A 24,548-nucleotide genomic window follows, 5' to 3' on the forward strand; every position below is an offset into this window, starting at 1 on the left:
AAGAAAATAATTCTTCTGAGTACGGGTAAAGCAATTTGGTAGCAAAAAGCCCCAATACAGCCATATGATACTACTCAGTGATTTTTCAACAAGTTGAACAACAACTAAAAAAGGCCTTGAGAGGAATGCATTGTGGTCAGCATTGCATGTAGTGAGTTGTCTACATGCAAATAAATATAAATAGTGTGATATCTTTATATGAGGATTCAGGATAAACGGACACTGAGTGGTATAAAATGAAGAAGGTTGTTAGACAAGGATATGTGGCGTCATTGTGGCTGTTAAACCTATTTATGGATAGTTGTTTGATTAAGAATGAATGAGTCACTCGTCTGAAGTCTTCTCTATTCCGACGATCGAGTTATATAGCGTCATAAGCAGATGAGTTAATTAACACATAAATAGAGTAGGTAATCCCAATGAAAATGGATTACCTACTCTATATGTGTTAATTAACTTAAGCTAGTTCTTAAGCTAGGTTTTGACAATTCCCTAGTTTTACAGTACATATTACTTAAAGCTAGGTTGTAACAATTACATTTGATCTGTTTTTACCTCAGACAAAGAATCATGAGATACTTAGTTTGAGGTTTTCGTTCAGGTTTTTTCTCGCCTTTTCTCTTTGCGATCCAAATAGCCAATGCGGCCAAGTGAGCGCGTTTTCAACAGAAATAGTTGGCATCACCAATTGACCAATGATTCCACTCCACTTGCCACTTTCTACGTGGAGTGAAGGAATGTGTTGAAGGCAAAATTACATTTTGCGCTGGATTTACATAATAATCTGCAGTTTTCATGCATATTGAAATAAATTTATATTCCAGAAAACCTAATAAAAGTGTACTTTGTGGCAAAAGGTACGTCATTATACTATTTGAATTAATAACCTCAAAAAAAGGTTCAATCTCGGATTGTAAGATTTGGTTTAAATTTCTGTTGCCAGCGACTTTCGTATTGCTTATTACTGACCATTTCAATACAAAAAACTGTATTGCCTCTAAAGGAATATGAAAGGATAATAACAGATGATACTATAGGAATATGAAAGCAGGATTAAAAAATTGTTGCAACCCCTGTATGACACGCGCGACGCAGTAATTATCGCGCGAATTACTACCGCTGTTTCGTTTTTTGCGCGAGTGCAGATTTTTGCGCAATATAAACATGCTATGGGGGTAGATTTCATTACAAAAGATAATATTGTTTTGTTTGATATAGGTACATTGTAGTAAGTATTTTAATAGATAAAAAAAGTATTTTCGTTTGATTCCGTTAAATTATGGATTCTCAATAAATTTACTCATACTTCATATCATGTTCCTACAAATTTTTTTTATTAATCCAATAAGAAAGTATTTTTGACTTTTCTTTATCAGGTAAAGTTGTGAAGAAACGCAATCATGAGTAGATTCTTTGCTACTGGTACAGACTCTGAGTCTGAGAGTGTGACAGATGAAGAGCCAATTGTTCGCACGCAAGCTCCTGTCTACACAGTAAGTTATATATTTTTTAAATAATTACTTTTTGGAGGGTATGTTGAGATGGTTCGGTCATGTGGAGAGTGTGGAGGGAAAGGTTGGAGTGGGAAGACCTAGACGAACATATCTTGATCAAATTAAGGACATCCTGGTAAAGGGTCAGGTCAAAAGTACCCGAAACCGCTGAGCTTGCATGAAGAGAATTATGAATGTGGATGATGCGAAGGAAATATGCAGAGATCGTGGCAAGTGGAAAGAGGTAGTCTCTGCCTACCCCTCCAGGAAAGAGGCGAGATTTTATGTATGTATGTATTACTTTTTGTTATTAATAAGAGTTATTACTAACCAGCTGTAGCCTTCAACTCCGTTTGTGTGTTATTTGATATATAGGTTATGGCTATTAAATTTACTCAAATGCACCAAATGAATTTCAACGAAATTTGACATTACATAGGATATGATTTGGATTAAAAAAAATACAAACATACATATGATCACGTCTATATCCCTAGCGGGGTAGACATAGCCACCAGTCTTGAAAAGACTGATAGGCCACACTCAGCTGTTTGGCTTAGTGATAGAATTGAGATTCAAATAGTGACTGGGTTGCTAGCCCATCGCCTAAAAGAGGAATCCCAGGCTATATACCTTAGTCGCTTTTTGCGACATCCGTGGGAAAGAGATGGTGTGGTCCTATTCTTTTTTGTAATGATGCCAGAAACCATACAGCACTACTGAACAAAAATACTTAATATGAAAATCTCACAGCAGCAGAGCCCCAGGGCACTGCTGCCTTGAGCTTAATAATTAGTACTAATATTATATAGAGTAAATATTTTAACAACTTTTGTTAAGACGTCATTTCTGCTGGTCACTTTGGCTTAGTTTAGCTGAGCTGTTACAACCATAACAGCTAAGCTAAACTTCAACATCGGCAAACATAGACATTAGCTGTTCCAGATTCAAAAGTAAATTATACCCTTTATATTGGCCAGGCATAGAGCAACAAAAAAAGTTTTATTCAAATCTGTTCAGTAGCTCTGGAGATAAGCATTAACTAACAAACAGGTTTTTTTTTCAAATTCATTCTCGGTTACTATTTCTTCATCATAATAACTTATTTTTTTGGAAATATACTCAATGTACAGACAAAATCGTTTACTGTTTTATTATATATATTGATTGATAATGATGATATGTATATTGATACCACACATTATTTATTAATAAAACAATTCTTTTATACCATTACAAGGTTTTATTTTCGCTACAATTGTTTTTAAGTGTAAAATTTGAAATTAAGGCATAAATTTGAACAGCACACAATTTAGAAAAGGTTGCCATAAACAGCAGTTCCTAATTATAAATAATTCCAATAAAATATTTTGGATATACATACATATATATAAATACATATATGAGAGGTGAGTATATAACCAGGTGTAAAGCCAGGAGAGAGAAGATTTATTGACTAGGATTACCATCCTTTAATTTGTCATCTTATAATGTTAAACCCTAATTTCTTTTTAATACAGTTCAGTGATGACGAAGAAGAAACAAAACGTGTTGTGCGGTCTATGAAAGAAAAGCGCTATGAGGAGTTGGAAGGCATCATCCACTCTTTGCGCAATCATCGCAAAATCAAGGACTTCTCGTCAGCTCTAGCCTCTTTTGAGGAACTGCAGAAAGCTTATACTCGTGCTTTACCAGTTGTTACGAAGGAGGAAAACGGGATTGCACCAAGGTTCTTTATCAGAGCTCTTGTGGAACTTGACGACTGGGTAGCAGGGGCATGGGCTGACAGAGATGGCAGGAAAACATTGTCGAAAGGCAACAGCAAAGCATTGACATCATTGCGGCAGAAGCTGAGAAAGTACACTAAGGACTTTGAAGCTGAAATATCTAAGTTCCGCGAAGACCCAGACTTGCCTGATGATGATGATGAACATAAAGGTAAATTAAATGGCAAAGCAGGAAATAAAATTGAATACCAATTAACATACATAAAATCACGCCTTTTTTATGGAGGCACAGACTACATCTTTCCACTTGCCAACAAACTCTTACACGTGCTCAACTTTTTACAAATTAAATATATATATTCATTCATTAAAAAATTTTGGAGTTGGCAAATAATACATTTACCAATAACTTGTACTACCTTTTCCTATATAATGTTATTTGTACTATCTCTGAACACAAATCTCATTCTCTTATTCAATCTGTATGATTTGTCCCATTTATATTTACTTTTTATCTTAGATACTTCATCATCCGATGATTCTGAAGAAGAAGACAAAGTGAAGGAGAAGGTTAGAGCCCGTCGATCTCCCGAGATTCCTCGCCGTGCGCCCCCCCAGGATGACGAATCTTCTGACTCCATGGACTGGGGCTCCAGTTCTTCCGAATCCAGTTCTGAATCAGACTTCGAGGAACGCGGAGCCACCACTCTCCGCGAGAAGTTCCTTAAGAGAAACACTGAGAGGGATGAAGATGAAGATAGGGATAAGCGTAAGGAGAAAAAGCGAGCGGAGAGACAGGGCCGAGGCAAAGTCAGCAAGAAGGATCAGGCTGATGATGGCGGCGAATGGGAGACTGTCAGAAAGGGCGCGGCTACATCTGATAAGCCTAAAATGTTTGCAAAGGTATTTTGTGACTATTTAATTAACATTCTTACTTGCTCTAACAAAGAAATTTAACTAAAGCTTTTTATATTTTTTTAGGATAGCGACATTGATACAGCCCTGGTTGTGAAAAAACTGGGTGAAATTAGCGCCGCTCGGGGCCGCAAACGCACTGACCGCCGCGCTCAGCTCGAACTCCTGCATGAGCTGCGGACTGTCGCCGCACAACACAATCTCGGCGATGCTCTTCAACTTAAACTCCGTGCAGCCACTGTCGCAGCCCTCTTCGACTATAACCCTAAAGTGTCCGACGCCATGAAGCCAGAATACTGGTCTAAGCTTGTAGAAAATGTAGACCATATGGTCACATTACTCTTAAGCCATGAAGATATGGTGTTGAGTGAACAAATCACCGAAGAAAATGAACAGCTTGTTACCCCACCGTATCGCGTTCGAGGATGTTTACTGACAGCCTTAGAACGGCTTGATGATGAGTTTACAAAGCTTTTGAAAGAGTGTGATCCTCACTCTAATGAATATGTAGAGAGACTTAAGGACGAAGTCAGAGTCTCAGCGCTCATTGATCGCGTGTGCCAAGTCGTTGAACGTGATGGCACCCCACAAGAAATATGTCGCGCGTATCTGCGTAAGATTGACCACTTGTATTATAAGTTTGATCCGAGGGCAGTAAAGAAAGATTTACCTCCTGGTGAGGAAACCACTATCAAGAAAATGGAGCGTTTATGTAAATACATTTACGCTCACGATGAGTCGGACCGTCTGAGGACTCGCGCCATTTTATCCCATATTTACCATCACGCGTTACACGACAATTGGTTCCAAGCTCGCGACCTACTGCTTATGTCCCATCTCCAAGAAACTGTGCAACATTCCGATCCGAGCACACAAATTTTGTATAATCGTACTATGGCAAACTTAGGTCTCTGTGCGTTCCGCCGCGGCAACGTGAAAGAAGCGCACGGTTGTCTAGCTGAGCTAATGATGACTGGAAAACCTAAAGAGCTCCTCGCTCAAGGATTGTTGCCACAGCGTCAGCACGAGCGCTCTAAGGAACAAGAGAAGATCGAGAAGCAGCGTCAAATGCCGTTCCATATGCATATTAACTTGGAGTTGCTTGAATGCGTATACTTGGTGTCTGCCATGTTGATAGAGATTCCTTATATGGCGGCGCACGAGTTTGACGCTCGCAGGCGTATGATCAGTAAGACGTTCTACCAGAACCTGCGTGCGAGTGAACGACAAGCTTTGGTTGGACCGCCAGAGTCGATGCGTGAGCACGCTGTCGCAGCCGCTAGGGCGATGCGGCGCGGTGATTGGCGAGCCTGCCTCAATTATATTGTCAATGAAAAGATGAATGCAAAGGTGAGTTTGCAACAATGCAGTTGCAAAAGTTCTTGACTTTATTGCACTTGAGTATAGCAGACAATTGAATTAGTGGGTTACAACAAGGGAACAGTTATCTTATCAAGAACTAATATTGCAGGTGTGGGACCTAATGGTGGGCGCCGACAACGTCCGCGCGATGCTTGGCCGCCTCATCCGTGAGGAGTCTGTACGCACGTACCTCTTTACGTACGCGCACGTGTACGCGTCGCTTTCCCTCCGGTCCCTGGCGGACATGTTCGAACTGCCGCGCCAACGCGTGCACTCTCTCGTCTCCAAGATGATCATCAATGAAGAACTGCTGGCGTCTCTGGACGACCCCAGTGAGTGTGCTATTCTGCACCGCTCTGAGCCGACGAGGATGCAAGCGCTTGCCTTGCAGCTGGCTGATAAGGTATTATTGCATTTATAAATGTCAAATCTTCATAGAGAAGAATATAAGCTTGAATATGACATCTAAATTTACTTATGGGATTACTCCTATTATCGTGTTACAGATAACGCATCATCTTAGTCAAATTACCCCTAGGCCATAAAAACTTCTGGGTGGCTTTCATTGTTCATTAATAATTAGTCAACTTTTTTTTTGTACAAATTGTTCTTTCTTCTTCAATATTCACTTTCATTATTGCTAGAAAAAAATACAGTTAAAATATAAACAACGTGAAAAACTACACATTAATTTCTTTGTTCAGGTCGGCAACGTAGTGGACTCCAACGAGCGGATTTTCGAGAAGCAAGGCTCTTTCTTCCAGCGCGGGGGGGCCGGCCGCGGAGAGGGTAGGCAGCGGGGCGAGAGACCCCGCGAGGGATGGAACCGACGCACCAGAAATCGCAGGCGTGACGACGAACGCTCCCACGACGATTAGAAAACGTCCCGTTTCTCCTCCCCTAGGTACAAATGCTGTACCTCTTATTACAATGCCTTCGGTAAAGGCCTGAGCACACTAGATACCTTGATGAATGTTCTTTCATATTCATTTTAACGTTTGGTGTGCTCAGGCCTAAAAAATGTAATATTTGTATACAACAGTCGTGATACCTAAATATGTATATCACAGTATATATTTCATTACCTACAATGTTATTCGCCGGTCAACAGTTTATTTAGAATGCTTTATTATTATTTTTACATCCCATTTGATAATTTGTTTGGTTTGAATAACAGTGTAATAAAATATTTGTCACAAACATTGGGTTTTTATTTAGGTATTGGCTAAGTTTTTGCTTTTTAATAGTATAGCAATAATATATGGCTTACTCTGCCGTGTAAGATGGCTTACACGGCAGGCATATTACTACACAATTTTATGCAAATCCGATAAGTTATATCACATTATTCTGTAAATTTTATGTAATAGTTTACGCCTCTTAAGGCGATGGGCTAGCAACCTGTTACTATTTAAATCTCATTTTTATCATTAACCAAGCAGCTAAATATGGCCTTTCAATATTTTGATGACTGTTGGCTCTGTCTACCCCGCGGGGGATATAGGCGTGATTATTATGCTATGTTAGTTTACGCTCACGACGACGCCTACGTGTAATCTCTTCTGAATAACTATCCAAACAGTAGACAAATCATAGAAAAAATTGCACACCCTTCCCCGGATTTTTTTTTAACTCGGGAGTTTTCAATATTAAAAACCATTTTAAGTGGGATTCACTTAAGTAAACGCGGAAGGGTTTTTAATGGCCAGTATCGCAAATATATTATTTTACTACTTACACTGCACATTCTAGACTGTTTAAATACACAAACTCAAACAAGTTTGTAGAGATTGCTACCACTAACCACGCTACTACACTATCACAGATTGCTGCGACAAAACGCACAAGTTTTACTTTTGTTGAAGTCATAATGAACCTATTAAAGTATGAACAAAACGCATTTTGTCATTGACAAGTGCGGTGCGGCGACTACTTGGATGACATGACATGACAAGAAGACAGCAATTTTGTAATGGTGGTCGTAAATGACGGTGATAAAAATTGCATTAATTCCGACTAAATCTTATTAGTTTTATACTTTATCCCAGTGTATACTAATTATGTTGTTTGTGTGGAACCTTATGTAAAGATTTGGGTTATACTGAGAAATACTAATAAGTAGTTTTATTTGGTTGTCTTTCGACAGACCTATTTTTCAATACCTTACAATGGCTGCAACTAGGAGACTTCAAAAGGTGCGTTTTTATGGAATTATGCATTATCTCATCATCTTATGTATTTAAATCACTACGTGTATCATATCATATAAGCGAAATGACTGAGTTGTAATCGAAACATTTTTACCCACTGCTTGTATCAAATATCTACATAAATGGCTATTTTATTGTGAGTTATTAGAGAAAATACACATATCAAGTGTTTGGCTGTGTGTGATAAGTAATAACAATTATTTATTTACACTTTTTTTTATCGTGGTGGTAGGCAGGCTGGTAGATATTAAAACTAATATCTCAAAAACATTGTATGACTCATAATCAGCCAGAAAAAGAAACAAAGTCTAGAAAGTTGCTTGTTGTTATGAAAGTTTTCAGATCTGTCAATATACGTGTAATCTGCTTCGGCCATTAATCAGCTTAACAATAAAATAATATTTGGTTTTGTAGGTATTTACTAGTTTTAGAATATTAAGCTACATAGTAGGTGTTTATAAAAAAATTTTGTTTCAGGAGCTGAATGACATCAGACAATCAGGAATGAAGTCCTTTAGGGACATCCAAGTTGATGAGTCAAATATTCTCACATGGCAAGGATTGATTGTCCCAGTGTGTATCTTTTAACTAAAAACTTTTTTAATCAGTTATTACTCAGTTTAGTAGTTGTTAATATTAAATTATTATTGCCAAATATATTATAACTAATTTTATAATTTACAGGACAACCCACCTTATAACAAAGGTGCCTTCCGTATTGAAATAAACTTTCCAGCTGAATATCCCTTCAAACCGCCCAAAATTAGTTTCAAAACAAAGATCTACCATCCTAACATTGATGAAAAGGGACAAGTCTGCTTACCAATCATTAGTGCTGAAAATTGGAAACCTGCAACCAAGACTGATCAAGGTACTTATAACTAAATTATGGTTTTAGGATAGTATGGTGTCAGCCATTATTAAAAAAAAAATTACAACACTAATGAGCAGACCCTTGAAAGCTTAAGATGCAATAAGTAACACTTAAATAGACTAGAAAAAAGTTTTTGTTTTTTTTTATAAGATCTTTTTATTTCTTTTCAGTAATCCAAGCGTTAGTAGCACTTGTCAATGATCCGGAACCAGAGCATCCATTGCGGGCAGAACTTGCTGAAGAATTTTTGAAGGACAGGAAGAAGTTCACAAAGAATGCAGAGGAGTTCACCAAAAAGAACAGTGAAAAACGGCCCACTGATTAAATATATTTTATTAGACTTTTAGTAATTAAAATGGATTTGCAACAATTAATTATTCCATGTGAAAATTTGCACTTGAAAAGCCCCACTTGACATAATTTTCTACTTAAATCGCATTTACATTCCTCCAATGTTTTTCACCTTGGTTCAAATTAAAATGCATTTATGTGATTTTAGTAGCTCTTGCTAACAATCAGTAGGTATTTTCTTTTGAACCAGAATTATCAAAACATACTATTATTTTAATTCTATTAGGTTGGTCTAGTCCGTGTTGCCATGAATGTAAAGTGAATTTGGTGTAAATCCATTTTATATTACCACTGCTCTGATTTAAAATATTGCTTTGTCAATCACCATACTGCTTGCGCGATTACAATGAGCACGAAATTAGTGAATAGATAGTTATTGGCATACAGAAAATGCTTGAATTTTAAAACATGTTTTGTCTTATTGGGTACATTATTCAATTAGGATATGGCAAGTTTACTTTAAAAACTATACCTATCATAATATTAACTTCAGTATTTCAATGTTAAATAACTAGTTGAGTGGGTAAAATTAGATAACATACTCATATGTATTTGTTTCATATTGTCTTCTCCAGCTAGCCTTTCTTTCATAGGAATATGACCATATTTACCCCATGTTTATAGTTGATTGAAGTGAATTGAACGGAATGCAGTAAGATTAGGCCTATAAATTTTTGGGAGCCATGCAAAGAGAAGTGCTCAATTTTTAACAAATCATGGAGCTATTTTTGAACAAATTATGCACTGAATGGTGATTGGTTAACCCTGAGATGGATTGTATCCTGTGTTAGATATCAAAGTATTTTTTAATTTTCTCTTTGTAAGTCAATGTGTTACTTGGTAACTGTGTACTGAGCAGTTCAGTGAGAGAACTTAAATATATATTTTTTTTGAATTGACATTTGTTTCTATCTTTCTAAATTGAGTCTGTTTTAGTAAAAGGTAGTACTTAAACTGCATTGTGTTATGTATAAACTAATTTATTAATGTGTATGCTATTAGTCAATAAAATCGTATACATCTGTAGAAGTAACATTATCATTATTATGATTTTCTTTAGGTACTGCAATTTCATTTTCTATTATAGCCACATTATCAATATTTTCTGGTACATCACTTTTACAAGCAATATTATTTTCTTGCATTATTGTTTCTTTGCTACTGTTTGTATAAATCTTCTTTCTTTTAACTACTGGTCCCTCGCAAACTTTTCTTATCAAATATTTATTTATATTATCTGTAAATAGAAATAATCAACATTAGTATTTCATTAATTGAGTGCAATTATGCAATCCATGTGCATGTTTTTTAACTGTACCTTTAATATTTTTTATACAATCATCCAAATAATCCTTTTTGTTGTTATCTTTGATCATATTAGGTTCAATATGCAGCATGTAGCCTGGACCATATTTTGGCCAATACTTGTGTTCTGGTATTTCTTCATCCAGAGTTATCCCTAGTACTAGAGCTGTTATGGTTGTCCAGAGCCGAGCAGTATTAGAATGATTATAGCCACCTTCAATATAATAAAAAATATTAATATTATAAAATTAATAGTGAAATCGAACCACACTCCAGACTCTTATTTAGGTTTATTTACATTTATCTGTCACTAATAAAGATCTGCATAACATTGTTGAGCATTCAGCTGAATGATTTAGTCTTCGCGAGACTGTAGGCTGTTTACATTTTAATTGAATTTTCACACACGTTAATTTATGTATATTATATACACACGTTATAATATAGTTAAATAATAAGCGCAATAAAACGGATTAGCAAATTTCCATATATTTCAAAAGACAATTGTACTTTTGATGACTATGTGGGGGCTGTTTCCATATATGTAATGGCATGTGTATATGCAATGTCATGCCATTATATGGATCATAATTATCATCTAGCAATCATTACCAAAAGTACAGCCATCGATTAAGTTATAGAATGTTAAACAGAAAAGTTTTACCTCCACCTAAAAGCACAGTAGGTTTTCTTTTATCTAGCACCATCTTTACACAGGAACAATATCCCTTAGACGTCAAAGAGGCGCCACCGTGTGGGTCTCCCGCTAATGCGTCGGCACCGCACTGCAGTACTATAGCGTCTGGGACGAAATATTCACATACTTCGTTGAAAATCCTATAAATAAATGAATAATAAGATAACTTTAGAATGGGACCTCTCCATATCTTTCCCACGGATGTCGTAAAAGGCGACTAAGGAAAAGGCTAATAAACTCGGGATTCTTGTAGGCGATGGGCTAGCAACCTGTCACTATTTGAATGACAATTCGATCATTAAGCCTAGCATCTAGCTGAATGTTGCCTTTAAGACTTGGTCTACACCGCAAGAGATATAGACGTGATTATATAAATGTATATGAGTAGATTTTAGTTCATGGTCATCTAGGAAAATATGACTATTTTTAGGTAAAGGACCAACACCCTGTTATCACATGTTTACTCTATACACATGATCGAAGGGTTTAGCAAAATGACTCCATAACTATAATATATAACAATTGTAAACGATCGAAATGGGATGTTACTTACGGTTCAAAGGCATATTGTATACTGTCATCAGAGTAGGCTCCGTGGAAAGGCAAATTAGCACAGTACCCTTTACCAGTGAGAGATCCAACATCGTCTATACTTCCAGTGCCAGGATAAAAGCCAGGCTCAAATTTATGGAAAGATAGGGTAAACACAGTCTTGCTCAGGTTAAATGCATCTTGAACACCATTACCTTTTAAGAAATAATCCATACTTATATAATGAATGTGCAATGTTTGTTTGTATATGTGTCAAGTCAAAACGCAGAGTCTGATCTCCCATGAAATTTTGCATAAGTGTTTACATATATCTAAGTTGCAGTATATGTGAACAGAAAAGAGCTTTGGTCTGCAGTGGGTTCTTTTTACGTGGACGGAGTTGTCAGCGAAAACTGTACAGTTTATAATGCTTTCTAATAAGAAGAATAACAAGATCAAAATGAGTTCTGATCAAAGAATTCCATATTGATATCCAACCGAATAATACAACATACTTTAAGTTGTGGCTTGATAATATGGAAAGAGGACCTGCAGCCTGGATAAAGTGGAAAGAGAATTGGCAAAAGTGGGTCCCCATTCCAGAAGCAAAGAGGTGCACAATCTTACAGTGTACAACTGGAATGCAAAGTTGAGATGTAGGTGTAGGTGGCTTATGATAAAAATTAAAAAAAATGATAAATTGAAAGAAAATCTCAAACATATAATAAGCAGACAAATCAGAATGATATTAAGTCTATTGGATAAGGAACAAAGACGTGATTATTTATGTATGTACAATATTAACATATTACCATGATGGACATCCAGATCAATGTATAAAACTTTGGAAAACTTCTGCTTCAATGTGTCTATTGCTAAAACAATATCATTTACATAGCAGAACCCATCTGCTGCAAACCTGCAAGTTAATAATTATGATCAATCATTATAACATCTGCTGTTTATAAAATAAAGTATTTAATAAAGCTACTAGCTTTTTCCTGCACTTCGTCTGGTCTGGTTTTTTTATTTGTAATAAAAATCCCGTTCTTACTCAAGGTCCTCTGTATCTGTGTACCAAATTTCATCAAAATCAGTTCAGTGGTTTAGGCTTGACAGCATAACAGACAGACAGAGTTACTTTCGCATTTATAAAATTAGTAGTGATATCAATAACATCATGGAATTAAGATCTGAAACCCCAGTTTTGTTAACTATGAAATTAATGGTTAAATAACTATAATAATAATGACATGGTACCTTTGTGCATGGTGCCATCCTCCACACCAATTTATAGCAACATCAGCAATGCCCAACACCAAACATTTTGCTGCAGTTATAGATGACCCAGCCACAGTTGATACTAACTGCAGCATATTGGACACAGGAGGGCAATCATATCCTGGACAAAAATATATAACTTTCTGATTATCAACATCCTTGCAGTTGCTCTAAGAACACCTTTTCGGGAAAGACTGGGAGAAGGATTATATGATTTATAATCAGTTTATGATTCCTTTCATGCCAAGCTTTATTTATTGTACCTTAATAAACATGTCTTTAAAACATCATATTATTTCGTATTTATGATACACCACATATTAAAAATATTTCAGTTTAATCTCTGAAACAGGTGGGCTATGTAAAAGCTTTGTTTACAGGTACATATTGTTAAATCATTGAAGGTACCTATGCCAAACTCTTCATCCTGTGCATTTGTCATGTACTCTTCATCAACATCTATGAAGCACTTCAAATGATCTAAGTATAATTCAGAATGAAACTTTCTAAGTTCATCGTAAGATGCGGGCACTGATCTTATAACTTTCATTTTACGGTGAAGACAATATGCTGTTAGTAAATCGTGCACCATCGAAGCCTAGAAAAATAATAGACAAAAGTTTATAACTAACAACAAACAGGACATTCACACAATTAGGTAGTATTAAAAGGAAGAAAGCAGAGCAAATCTTACTCGTCCTAATACGGCAGGTAAGCGATCACATTCACTAATTAAATTTTCGTCCCATATATATGAACATCGCAAAATACTCATTGTATCAAAATTAAACTTGTAAAGTAGTTATGTTCATACAACATTAATTCAAGTCAAGAACTCTTTTTATAATTTTCTTCCCGCCAACTTGTTTTGTAATTAAAATATGCATGTCACTTTGAACTCTTTACTTCAAATGACATTGATATTTGTTTGCACCTGCGTGAGCCCTCTGTTCAATTCAAATAATTGTGCCTATATTTTAAACCTAATATAAAAAAAAAAGTTTTGTCGATGATACTTTCAAATTATATTTTAAATTCATTGGTTGACGTTTTGATCAACTAGCCAATAGGAGAAATGTTAGAAAAGAAAAACAAGCGTCCATTTTCTACAGAAGTCATCATTCAATCAATCGTGACATTTTCTATAAATTATGAAGATATTAGCTCAAATTAATTTGTAAATGCTAAATGTAGCAGTGAGTGAATTTAACGGCATCTAATTAAATACTACTTATTCTCAAAGTATGATTAGTTCCTGACACTGATGTTGTGTATCACATGATAAATTCCCTGAAATCCTAATATGACAAGGTCTATTACAAAACATAGGTAATTCGAGCCTGGCCAGTCAAGCTTGTTTTGTTTGTATCAGGTTAGACAGCTTGAATGGTGTTCCATGGTCTTAATTCAGTGATCAACAAGTTCAAGTTGCAATGGTTCGAGGTTAGTATATTTACATAACTATACATAATGTCACGCTAGCGGTGGTAATAGTAATGCATCCTTTGTCCGTAGTACATACCCTCCTGCAGGGTTCTATTGCAATTTCAGTGTAAAACTTAAAATGCCGCGTTTTAATTCGAGTTGATTTTATTTAATTCCTAATGAGGTACATACTCTACATTTTTTATAGGACAGGTGATATCTTAGATACTATTTTACATCATGAATGTATGCTGTTTAATTTTATAGATTGCAAATAAATACTAAATTAACATAGGCAGTTCACTCTATTTATTGGTGAAGGTAACTAAAATGCAATTATTTTATGCAAATTCATATTGTAGAATTTAACCCTAGGCTTGTATTTTTATGTAATCCTTATTTTATTTAGGAATAGAATTATTCTCTAACAAAATTGCTCATTCCAAAACACATCACATACTCTTGAGATGTGTGATATAATTATGATTTAAATATTGTTTTTAACAAACATTAAGCTAGAAGCTGAGAGATCCAAATGTACCTTTTTGAAGTCTGTATACAACTAATAGTATGAAGTAATTTCTAGTAAATATTGCATATTATTGATGTTATAAAAATATAAGCATTCTACTATCTTACATTATACATTTACGTTTTTTCTAGAGGTCATACAAAATTTTTAGGGTTAAAAAAAACAAAATTAAGTATTATTTTGTTAATTATACTATTGGACACTAAATTCTAGTGAAATTATGTTATACAAGTGTCAAGTATGGATTCACCTTGAATAAGATTGTTTAAACACTGTCTTGATTAGAGAAAAGTGTGATTTATGACTAGTGAAATAGCTTAGATATGAATTGAGTAGAACATGAACCTTAATGGTAATTACATAATTTAGTAATCTATCTAGTTAGAAAGAAATGTTTTTTTTTAAACAACATTTAAAACTGGTTACAGCCAGTAGCTTGATGGCGGGTCAAGAGGGTGTAAAGACACCACACCGCATTGAACTGTGTGAGGAGAAGCCAGTCAGAGCCACACGCAATTATCGAAAGCGCAGGTAACTGCACCTGACACTTTCCTATATTATATATATTAATTTCATATTATATTTTCTTATATAATATATGTACTGTTGCAAATGCTTATTATTTTTAGTAATTATTTTTTTCTTTTATTATTGGCTCCAATATATTGATTTCTTTTATTTTATTTATTAAGTTGTTAGATCTATCATAAAAATTTGCAAAAATTGTTAATAAGTCATCATAAGTCATTGATAAGTCATGTAGGTCATGTTATCATTGTGGAACATTTTATAGGATAATAGCCGATGCAGCACCAAAGACTGAAAATGCCGAACTAAAACAGGAGCCTCCACTGAAAAAAATTGAGCTGAGATCTAAGCCATTAAAGACAAGTAACGGGATAACAAATATGACAAACGGACATACAGCACGCTCGCGAGCGGCACGTGCTGCTGCCCGCGCGGCTGAGAGCCACAAACTGACTGAATACTTTAAAGAAGAGCTCAAGAGCCCTAAGGTTGAGACCCCACCATCCCCCCCACCCATAGAAAAGACTGTGACTGTAGAACCTAAAGTGGCTAATGGAAATAGCAATCATAAACTGACTGAGTACTTCCCAGTTAGACGTAGTGTAAGAAAGACTTCCAAATGTGTGATGGCTGAGAAGATGAGGGATTTGGAGAGAGCAATTAGGGAGCAGCGAGAGGATGGATTGCAGGTGGGAATACTGTCTGTCAATTTCAAAATACTAGTTGCAGTCAATTGCACATACAGTTACCCTGCATAGAACTCTTATCACATGGTAATATAGATGAATATGCAGTGAATTTGCGTAGGTTGATATGCTGTTGGCTACATTAATACTTACATTAATTGATGTAACACCAATGACATTTCTGACAAAGCAAATTTATAATCTAAATATTTTATTAAAGAAATATATACACTAGAGTCTATTTATTTTGATTGGAATGTTCATCTCAGAACAACACATTCAAAATTAGTATCTGGGCGGGCTTCTCAAAAATTACCAATGTCAAAGCCCAATACTAATGCAGAAATTCGTACATATTTAAGTAAAAATCTCCATTCCATCAGGTGGCATATTTCGACGGCAAGGGTCGCGGCGTGATCGCTACCCGGCCGTTCGGACGCGGTCAGTTCGTGGTAGAGTACACGGGAGAGCTGGTGGGCGTGGCCGAGGCGAGGGAGCGAGAACACAAGTACGCGCAGGACCCGAACGCCGGCTGCTATATGTACTACTTCAGGCACGGAGATCAGCAGTATTGGTGAGACATTGATTGTCAAACCACAAACAATATTATCCATCATTATACAAAAAATAAAGTTTTGTGGAATTATTGTTTTGTGCTAGAGGGGTAATTCTTATATTCCTTAGCTTGATTTAGTATCATCTTAAGACCACACCTGTATTTTGGTGGGTTAACTAAGTTTTTTTAAGTTCTATGTTTTTAATACTTCCCTATCTGCAGAAACAAATGTCTAGCCAAACAAAACTCCATCATCCTCCTGGCTCTAGTCCAGGTTGCGAACTCCCCGACGCGTATTACCTCAGTAGTCCCGGATAGGGAATGCTTTGCAGGAGAACATAATTCATATTTGGATCATGGTTATTCAGTCAATAACTACTTTACTGAATTCGCAAATTTCTGCAATATCGGCCTTCTATTTGTTTCAGTATCGACGCCACCGCCGAATCTGGTCGTCTCGGGCGTCTGGTGAACCACTCGCGCAACGGCAACCTCCTGACGAAGGCCGTGTGGGTGGACGGTCCCCGGCTGGTGCTGCTGGCCGCTCAGGACATCAGGCCCGGCGAGGAGCTCACCTACGACTACGGCGACCGCTCCAAGGAGTCGCTGCAGCACCATCCGTGGCTCGCGCTCTGACCTGGGTGAGCCTTTGGATATGTCAAATTTTGTATTGATGCAACGGCGGATTTCTGTCGTCTCGAGCAAACTATGCCAGACTCAGTATGGTCCACCCTCTGACTTAGATAAATCGAATGTCATTTGAATGTATGAATATATATCGGCATATAAGGACATGGCGGCGGCGGGAAAACGGCAAACAATGCTTCAGCAATTCTTTCTTATATAGTGTTTCAATTACACCTTCAGATGGTTTTAAAAATTGGGTCAGTTAAAGGTTTTCAAAAGATTTTTCTGAAGTTTTGATAGACTAATTAGTGTTTTTTTTTTGCGACTGGTATAACGATTAAGCAAAACAGTGTGATTCCCACGGTTTTGTATCCCCACTGTTCGGTCACAAAAACCTTAACCACTAGACCACAGAGATAGTTTTCGTCAAATCAACTCACAGTATATTTTTTATTTTCAGGTGCTCATCAAAAAATCTCAATTGGACTTCTAAGCATTATTTATTAATTTAGCCTTAGTTATTATGAAGTTTGTTGATAAAAATTTTGTTTGAGGTTGGACATATTGTGTATTGTTAAGTAGTGAGACAAGTGGCCTAACTCTAGTTATGTGAAAAGGGTGGAGAGTTCATGGAATGGGAAAAACTGCCTTATGCCACTCGTAATAAGGACAAGAGTTCCGACGATAAAAGATTCGCCTTAGTTAACGTTAAGGTTGAGAGGAAAGCGTCAGCTCTATAGTTTTGTTTCTTGTCTTTGGAAACTATCTACATTTTCAATATTTATTAGCAAGAAATTATGACGAGAAACAAAATGCAGAGCGACTGTTTGAATGTGGTATACGAGAGTTATTATTTGTTTTGTATCAAGTTTTGTATGCGATTATTCGTATGCTAACAGTATTTGAACTTTAGTGCAATGCTAAAGTCATTGCTTGATATCTCTGTAATCACTTGCTGAGGTGAAATCCAAAGAAATTTAATATTTCGTACGGAATATGTATTGCGATTTATAAAAGCAACTTAAAATCGAGTTTATGTTGACATTAAATACTTATTGTCTGTTTTTTTAAGTAAAAAATTGGTAAACAAAAATATCATGTGACTAAAGCTCCAATCTAAGAATTATATTTATGATAAGAAGTGAGTGTGGTTGAATAGCTGCGAGTCGCATGGATTTCTTGTGTTCCTAATTTTAAACACTAAACAAACAGAATATAGGTATTTTCAAAACAAACTTAATTTGACGGCATTTAAATGAAAAACTTTGAGAAAAGACAATGGTTTTTAAATCGTCTGGATGATAATGTGAAGTTATGATTATAGTAATGTCGCCTGGTGAGAGAAACAACGGAGGACCCGGGGACCGTCTGTTCTCACGACAGTGGGCAAAGTAGGAAAGTATGGTCAGTATAGGTAATATAAATTATAACGCATTGTGACTGACCTGACTTATTCACGAATGTTGAAAGGCAATAGGTATGTCTTCTCTCTCTCTGTCTTGTTAGAGTAAGTAGAAAGAGAGAACCGATCAGACATATTACTTTTAAACGATCGTGATTAAGGGGGCCTATTGCTTGGATCCTGGTTCCACCATCAATTCCTGAATGTGCAGGTTTTCTCACGATGTTAATATTTGGCACTAGCACAATATGAAACAACAAATATCCGCAAAGTCTAAGCCAGAGACGCTGCTATGGTACAAAGAACAACCTAACGGTTGTAATTTAACTATATCCATCTTTATAAAATGTAATTTGTATATTAAATATACCTGACTTACACATAAGAAAAAATTAACAATTGAAGCGTATTTGGTGAACAAAAAGTTACCATAACAAAATGGAAAAAAGGTCGAGTTAAACTACAAATGTATAACATAACATATAATTTTAAACTGATCGATAAATTAGTAAAATAAAAATAATAAGCGATAATTATGGCATCATGATAGCAAGATCGACGGAAGCTTTTGGTAGTTCATCAAGGTAAATCAAATTCTGTCAAGTGACGTGTAAAGCTGGTTTTGAAGAGTCAAAATCCTGACTTATTCCTGATCACGACACCAACTCGAATAATATCGTTATTGTTAATTAAGCTTACGTTAATTATAAAAGACGCGAGGTTGTAAGTTGCTCACTACGTGAACATGATATTTATGATTCCTAAATGATCCTTAAAAAGATATAAATTTGTTACGTAGAAAATTGTTTATGGAAATTATGCTTTAGTCTCGTGCCGTATTGTATTGAGTAGAATTACGAATAATTTGACCACCGACAACACATAATCTGCTACTCACTATTTTCGTTTCTCATTAGAATTGTAACTCCTTTCAGGTATTATAATGCATCTACAGATTTTTTTTACCGAATTGTACTTGTTCTTAAATGCATTTAACCCTAGATCACTAACCTTATTTTACGACGTTTAATACTAACCTTCGTCGTTTCGACTACGCTCTATAATGGAGGGGGCTTAGTGGTTTATTAAAAAAATATATATTCTAATTAATGTTTTTATTTTAAAAACAAAGTATTAATCTTCATATTTAAAGATAATAATATACACTTTAACATTTTTTTTTATTCAAACAGTCTTATTAATGAGATCTCAGTTTACATGCAAAATCAACTTTTTCAAAATTTATAAACATAACGGTACATATTATATATAACATCAAATTGTTCTAAATAAACTGTTAATTATAAAAATAATATTAGAATAATCAATTAAAAACAAAATTTTGGCAATAGCTTAGGAACTAAAACATTTGTGACACACATCAAGTTTGTTATCCCCACACAACGATTTATTGCACTTAGTGCACCTACTCTTAGTCATATAAGTATAATAAATGATTATCTTTCATTGCTGCAGATAATTGTGAGAATGCCAATGAGAGCTCTAATTTCATTAGGATCGGTTGGTCTCTCTCTCTGTGTAGATTTTAATGTTTTATATTTATGAGATTTTATTGCTATCTCGGCATTGGTGTGGGTGACAATTAAATCAATCATATTATCAGTAATGAAACATGAAAAGCATCCCAGAGGCTCTAAAAGATTTTTACAAGAGCGTACAGGTCCAGGTCTTATATGAACTATGTTCCTTGAAGCTGTTCTGCTTAGTGACCTTGACTGTTGTGACGACCATTTGTGTTTTATCTTTCCCACGAAGAATAGTACCTACGCGATGGTCTTATAATCAAGTCGCTACGGTCTGCTGAAGTGCTAGGTGTCGCGTCATCAGTAGAACATGGTGGAGATGTATCATTTGCCTCATAATCTTCATCCGGAAGTTGCTCGTCATTCACAGTAAAAACTTCATCTTCACCCTCCGTTTCATACGCGGGATCAGCCTCAAGGTGGTCTTCGGGCTCACTCTCTGACAAATTTTCCTCCTCACTGTCATCATTTAATAACACCGCAAGGACCGCATCTAAAAAAATGAAATATTAGACACCATTATTAATCAAAAAAAGATAAAAGAACGTTATTTTAACTTAACTAAATAGTACAAAAAGTTACGTTACTACTAACCTTCGTCGATGCGACGAGCCATGGTTGCTGGAACGGCGCGCACAGCCCCCCTACGCACAGAACACTACCGTCCGTCGCGAGGGCAACGGGTCGACTGGGATTAGCTCGAATTAGAAAACCGCACGGTCGCGCGCGCAAAAGTTATCGCGATTTTTTTGGTGACGCGTCGTCGAATCGACGAAGGTTAGTAATCTAGGGTTAAAATGCAGAGGTTTTAAAACTTTTTGAAAACTTAGACAAGTCTATTTAATTTTAAGTACAAGGGCAACACATGTTTGTCTGAACGCATTTGCAATACGAGGCGAGGCCTAATAAATTTGACCGAGATAGCTCGCCTCGTACTACAAGCGCGATGTGTGTTGCTAGTAACACAATTTATTTAAGAGTGAGAGAGAGATGTCAATTGTGACAAAATAAAAACAAAAAATAAAAATAAATGGTATAGCCAGCAACAATGGTAACTGAAAATAGTCAAATTTTAAAATCCAGTGGGCAAGCAAATCTTGAAAGTCCAATGATGAAACTGTTTAATGCCACCACTTACGCAAGTGGAGCCCTGAGTATAGATCTCCTTGCATTCTCATTGAATTTGAGTCCGCCGAGACTTGTATTAGAGGTAAAAGCGTATGTGTGATAGACTGCATCCCCAGGTAGAACTGGACTAAATATATTGATACGAGATATTCTAATGCGTGACCGGTCCAAGTGAGTGCGTAGTTTCGTGTAAAATATACAAACAGAAGTGGTAACTAATGTATTTATAAACGAGCAAACATGCTGATATTGTCTGATCAAATTTGACAAGAAATTAATATGCTTTATTCGGCTAAGAATCTTCTAGAATCCAAAATATTTAAATAAGATATATATATCTATATCTATATGCCAATAGTGCCCCGAAAGCCAAACATAATGATGCAGGACGTCCTTGGACCGGCGCGCATATTTTGGTACATGTCAAAGTAGTATGAATTTTTACAGTAAGATAATTTTTGTATGTAACTTATATAAATTTATTATAGTATAAGCTAGTGGGGTTAGCTGTGTACACCAAAAGAGTAATTAATAACTTCTAAAATAGTTGTTGTGTTTGTTGAAGTGAGCCAGTTGTCAAGTAATATCACTGCATATATCTGTAGAATACCTACTTTGAACTATTGTTGTAACCACACATTTTTCTAGTACTAAAAGCGGTTTAAATAAATTTGGTTTAAAATAGTGAAATGAGTGGTTTGCCCCAATTTATACATTGAACGCCACAGTGTAACTAACTCATTCTCTGTTTTTATTGTTATTTTTTTTTTCATGTTCCATAGTCTGTCTCACATTTTTTTTTATTTTGTAAATAAGGATTGCTTTGATATACATAATTTGTTCAATCCGTATATTAAACATTTTTGGACACAAGTAATTGCATCAGTAAGACACGAAAACAGATGACTGATAAATTGAAGTTAAATGTTAATACACTATGAACTCATTCAACTCGTTATGATTATGGATTTGTACAAAAATTTGTTTGACGACTGGTGATCTTCTGGTATGTAACTTATTGTACCGATTGTGCACTTGTTTATAACTCTCTACTTAATTGTATTGTAGTCTGTAGCTGGATTCCATTTGTCGGCAAAACATTCGTCGCGTATATACGTAGATTTTCAATTGAAATTAAGTATAGACCAGTCAAAATTCATAGCAAATGACTATTCATAATAAGATGATTGAATGGATCCAGCAACATCATTTCGCTATAAATAGTATTGCTTTCGTGGTTCCTACTCCTGTAATTCTATGACCCTCGTGCGATTTCTTTACCCTCCTAACCTAATTCTGTAGTACGCATTGGCGTATATTTGATACTGTTTAAATATGTAAGAGAACTTGTACGGTCGTTACTGCTTACTGTAATATTTTGGCCACATTCGTATTTTGATGATGCCCGTTTTCTTAAAAAAAAACTTATCACAAATAGTTATAAAAGGAAATGCCTTAAAATAAGTACGTGTTCACTTATCTTTTCATCTCAAAAATAGTGCCCTACTAAATTAATAAAAAAAACAAACAAAGTAACCGATGTGGCCGAGCCATTACATTTACAAATAATATAATTTTTATAATATTTTAAATAGAATAATATATTTCTGCGTTGTGCATTTCATGAATTAAAATGATATTTCTTGTTTTGTTTTCATACATCATGGATAAGTATATTAATAGTATAAATCTGCGATTTGTGTGCACCGCATATTGTTTGTACGATTTACTGTAAATTCCTTAAAGTGCTTTTGTAGATTAATAAATGTTTTATAGAATGTTAACAACGGTTTCGGGATTTACGGTAAACGCTTCAGCGTCATTTTATTATGTCTGATATAATTCAGACGAATGACATCCAACAAATAATAAGATTCTTTTAAAGAGCGATCATAGAACAAATATTACAACATAATGAGATGAAACTAATATTAAATTCATATTATTGGATACAAACTTCTTTGCTACTTAATCACTATAAATCCGGTCGATATAGTATGAAAATTTTTCCAAATTAATCCATAGGCATTTAATTTTATCACGTAATTATTAGATTTGTTGGATGTACAAAACTGAGTTATTATAACAGTGCACACAAATAATCCAAATAATACTTAGTCGAGACTGTTACAATTGTTTTAATTATAACTGTAATATGCTTAACTAGTAGATTAGATAATCAAATACCTAATAATAAATCTACTAGCTGTAAGTTCACTTGTCACTTTGCACCACTGTCTAGAATATTTCGTTATATATAAGGGGTTCACCAAAGCCAATGTTTTAGCCCTATCACTTAAAAAAAAAGTATGCTACAAAGAGTATTGGGCGTCAAAGCTGTAAAAAATAATTAGAATAGTTTTTACACTTGGTATCTAGTAAGTACTTAAAAGAACACAATGCAAAAACCGTAGAAACCGGAATGATGTGACTCTAGAAGCGGGAACTATTGGTACCACCATCATCCGTTACAATATTACAATAACGTTTTTATATTGCATCTCAATTCCGAGTTTATTTGACAGCTGCGCAAAAAACTGCGTGCATTGCAAGACACTATTCTTAAAGTTTCACGAACAACACGGGATTTCTATGGTCTTAAATTATTCCCATTTCGAGGGTCAAAACCTATATTCTACTAAAACATAACACTAAAAGAAAATAAAATTGTTTTTTTTTTGTGCTTTGGTGGACCTATGCCTTAATTTTCAGTTGAGGCAAATCTTAATTTTTTGTAACGAACAAAGTGATGGGCATAAAATTTTGTTAAATCAGTTGCAGTTTATATGATTGTTTGTAAATTCTTCCTATTGATGATGGACATGATTATAGTACATTATTCCTATTTAAGATTATTTTGAAACTTGATTGTTTAATAACTACATTATAATACTTACATGTTGTTTTGTTAATTAATTGCACGTAAGATGGGCTCATACTACAAAATGTTTGGTGTAAAAATTTTATATATTTTTTTCTAAAATCCAGAAAATTTATCTAATCAAATACCAGCAGTATATATGTTTTTTTTTGTTGGTTTGTGAATATAAGCATAGTTTTGTAAAGCCAGCATAATTTTCATGATATTTGTAAAATTAAGACACGCAATGAAACTAATCCTTAACAAATTGGAGAAGATATAAGTCAATCGGAACTATTTGTATTACAGTATTTTTAACGGCTATTTTCCTACATAGCAAAAGTTTTGAGACTTAATAATTTATTTTAAAAACGCGGGCCGCTATGCACTGCCCTAAATAATAAATAACAGTAGAATTGAGAATGAGTGAAATATAAAAAATAATTTGATTTTGTTGGTTTGTTTTAAATCGTCATGTCACAGAGTTGCTTTTGCAAACGCGTCTATATTTTCG

At 35.2% G+C, this 24,548-nt stretch overlaps 4 protein-coding genes across 4 annotated transcripts; 3 read left to right on the plus strand and 1 right to left on the minus strand.

The window, feature by feature from the left end:
• Positions 1-705: 705 nt before the first annotated feature.
• On the plus strand, positions 706-6,697 carry LOC106134203 (eukaryotic translation initiation factor 3 subunit C). Its single transcript, XM_013334193.2, has 7 exons — positions 706-857; positions 1,377-1,493; positions 3,014-3,431; positions 3,741-4,123; positions 4,202-5,485; positions 5,607-5,900; positions 6,202-6,697. Exons 2-7 carry the CDS (start codon positions 1,401-1,403, stop codon positions 6,373-6,375), a joined length of 2,646 nt encoding a protein of 881 aa, XP_013189647.1. The 5' UTR covers positions 706-857; positions 1,377-1,400; the 3' UTR covers positions 6,376-6,697.
• A 726-nt stretch (positions 6,698-7,423) lies between these two features.
• LOC106134211 (ubiquitin-conjugating enzyme E2 L3) lies at positions 7,424-9,831 on the plus strand. The gene is made up of 4 exons (XM_013334200.2): positions 7,424-7,692; positions 8,185-8,280; positions 8,392-8,578; positions 8,752-9,831. Exons 1-4 carry the CDS (start codon positions 7,666-7,668, stop codon positions 8,904-8,906), a joined length of 465 nt encoding a protein of 154 aa, XP_013189654.1. The 5' UTR covers positions 7,424-7,665; the 3' UTR covers positions 8,907-9,831.
• LOC106134210 (histone deacetylase 8) lies at positions 9,125-13,612 on the minus strand. Its single transcript, XM_013334199.2, has 8 exons — positions 13,441-13,612; positions 13,155-13,344; positions 12,726-12,867; positions 12,278-12,384; positions 11,488-11,680; positions 10,902-11,074; positions 10,251-10,451; positions 9,125-10,169 (listed from the first exon to the last, which is right to left on the minus strand). Exons 1-8 carry the CDS (start codon positions 13,519-13,521, stop codon positions 9,931-9,933), a joined length of 1,326 nt encoding a protein of 441 aa, XP_013189653.2. The 5' UTR covers positions 13,522-13,612; the 3' UTR covers positions 9,125-9,930.
• A 188-nt stretch (positions 13,613-13,800) lies between these two features.
• Positions 13,801-23,463, plus strand: LOC106134192 (histone-lysine N-methyltransferase PR-Set7). The gene is made up of 6 exons (XM_013334179.2): positions 13,801-14,189; positions 15,132-15,234; positions 15,497-15,920; positions 16,301-16,491; positions 16,902-17,114; positions 17,561-23,463. Exons 1-5 carry the CDS (start codon positions 14,180-14,182, stop codon positions 17,107-17,109), a joined length of 936 nt encoding a protein of 311 aa, XP_013189633.2. The 5' UTR covers positions 13,801-14,179; the 3' UTR covers positions 17,110-17,114; positions 17,561-23,463.
• Positions 23,464-24,548: the final 1,085 nt, after the last annotated feature.

The sequence above is a fragment of the Amyelois transitella genome, chromosome 22, assembly GCF_032362555.1.
Source record: "Amyelois transitella isolate CPQ chromosome 22, ilAmyTran1.1, whole genome shotgun sequence".
Classification (NCBI taxonomy): Eukaryota; Metazoa; Arthropoda; class Insecta; order Lepidoptera; family Pyralidae; genus Amyelois; species Amyelois transitella.

Bases quoted from the DNA above. Each gene is read 5' to 3' on its own strand.
- LOC106134192 (XM_013334179.2), top strand. The intron at 15,921-16,300 runs GTGGGAATACTG...CCATTCCATCAG, and splicing joins AGCGAGAGGATGGATTGCAG to GTGGCATATTTCGACGGCAA. The intron at 16,492-16,901 runs GTGAGACATTGA...TATTTGTTTCAG, and splicing joins CACGGAGATCAGCAGTATTG to TATCGACGCCACCGCCGAAT.
- LOC106134211 (XM_013334200.2), top strand. From the start codon at position 7,666: ATGGCTGCAACTAGGAGACTTCAAAAG. The intron at 7,693-8,184 runs GTGCGTTTTTAT...ATTTTGTTTCAG, and splicing joins CAACTAGGAGACTTCAAAAG to GAGCTGAATGACATCAGACA. The intron at 8,281-8,391 runs GTGTGTATCTTT...TATAATTTACAG, and splicing joins GGCAAGGATTGATTGTCCCA to GACAACCCACCTTATAACAA.
- LOC106134210 (XM_013334199.2), bottom strand. From the start codon at position 13,521: ATGAGTATTTTGCGATGTTCATATATATGGGACGAAAATTTAATTAGT. The intron at 11,075-11,487 runs GTAAGTAACATC...ATTTATTTATAG, and splicing joins ATACAATATGCCTTTGAACC to GATTTTCAACGAAGTATGTG. The intron at 10,170-10,250 runs GTACAGTTAAAA...TTCTATTTACAG, and splicing joins TTGTATAAAAAATATTAAAG to ATAATATAAATAAATATTTG.
- LOC106134203 (XM_013334193.2), top strand. From the start codon at position 1,401: ATGAGTAGATTCTTTGCTACTGGTACAGACTCTGAGTCTGAGAGTGTG. The intron at 1,494-3,013 runs GTAAGTTATATA...TTTTTAATACAG, and splicing joins CGCAAGCTCCTGTCTACACA to TTCAGTGATGACGAAGAAGA. The intron at 5,901-6,201 runs GTATTATTGCAT...TTCTTTGTTCAG, and splicing joins CCTTGCAGCTGGCTGATAAG to GTCGGCAACGTAGTGGACTC.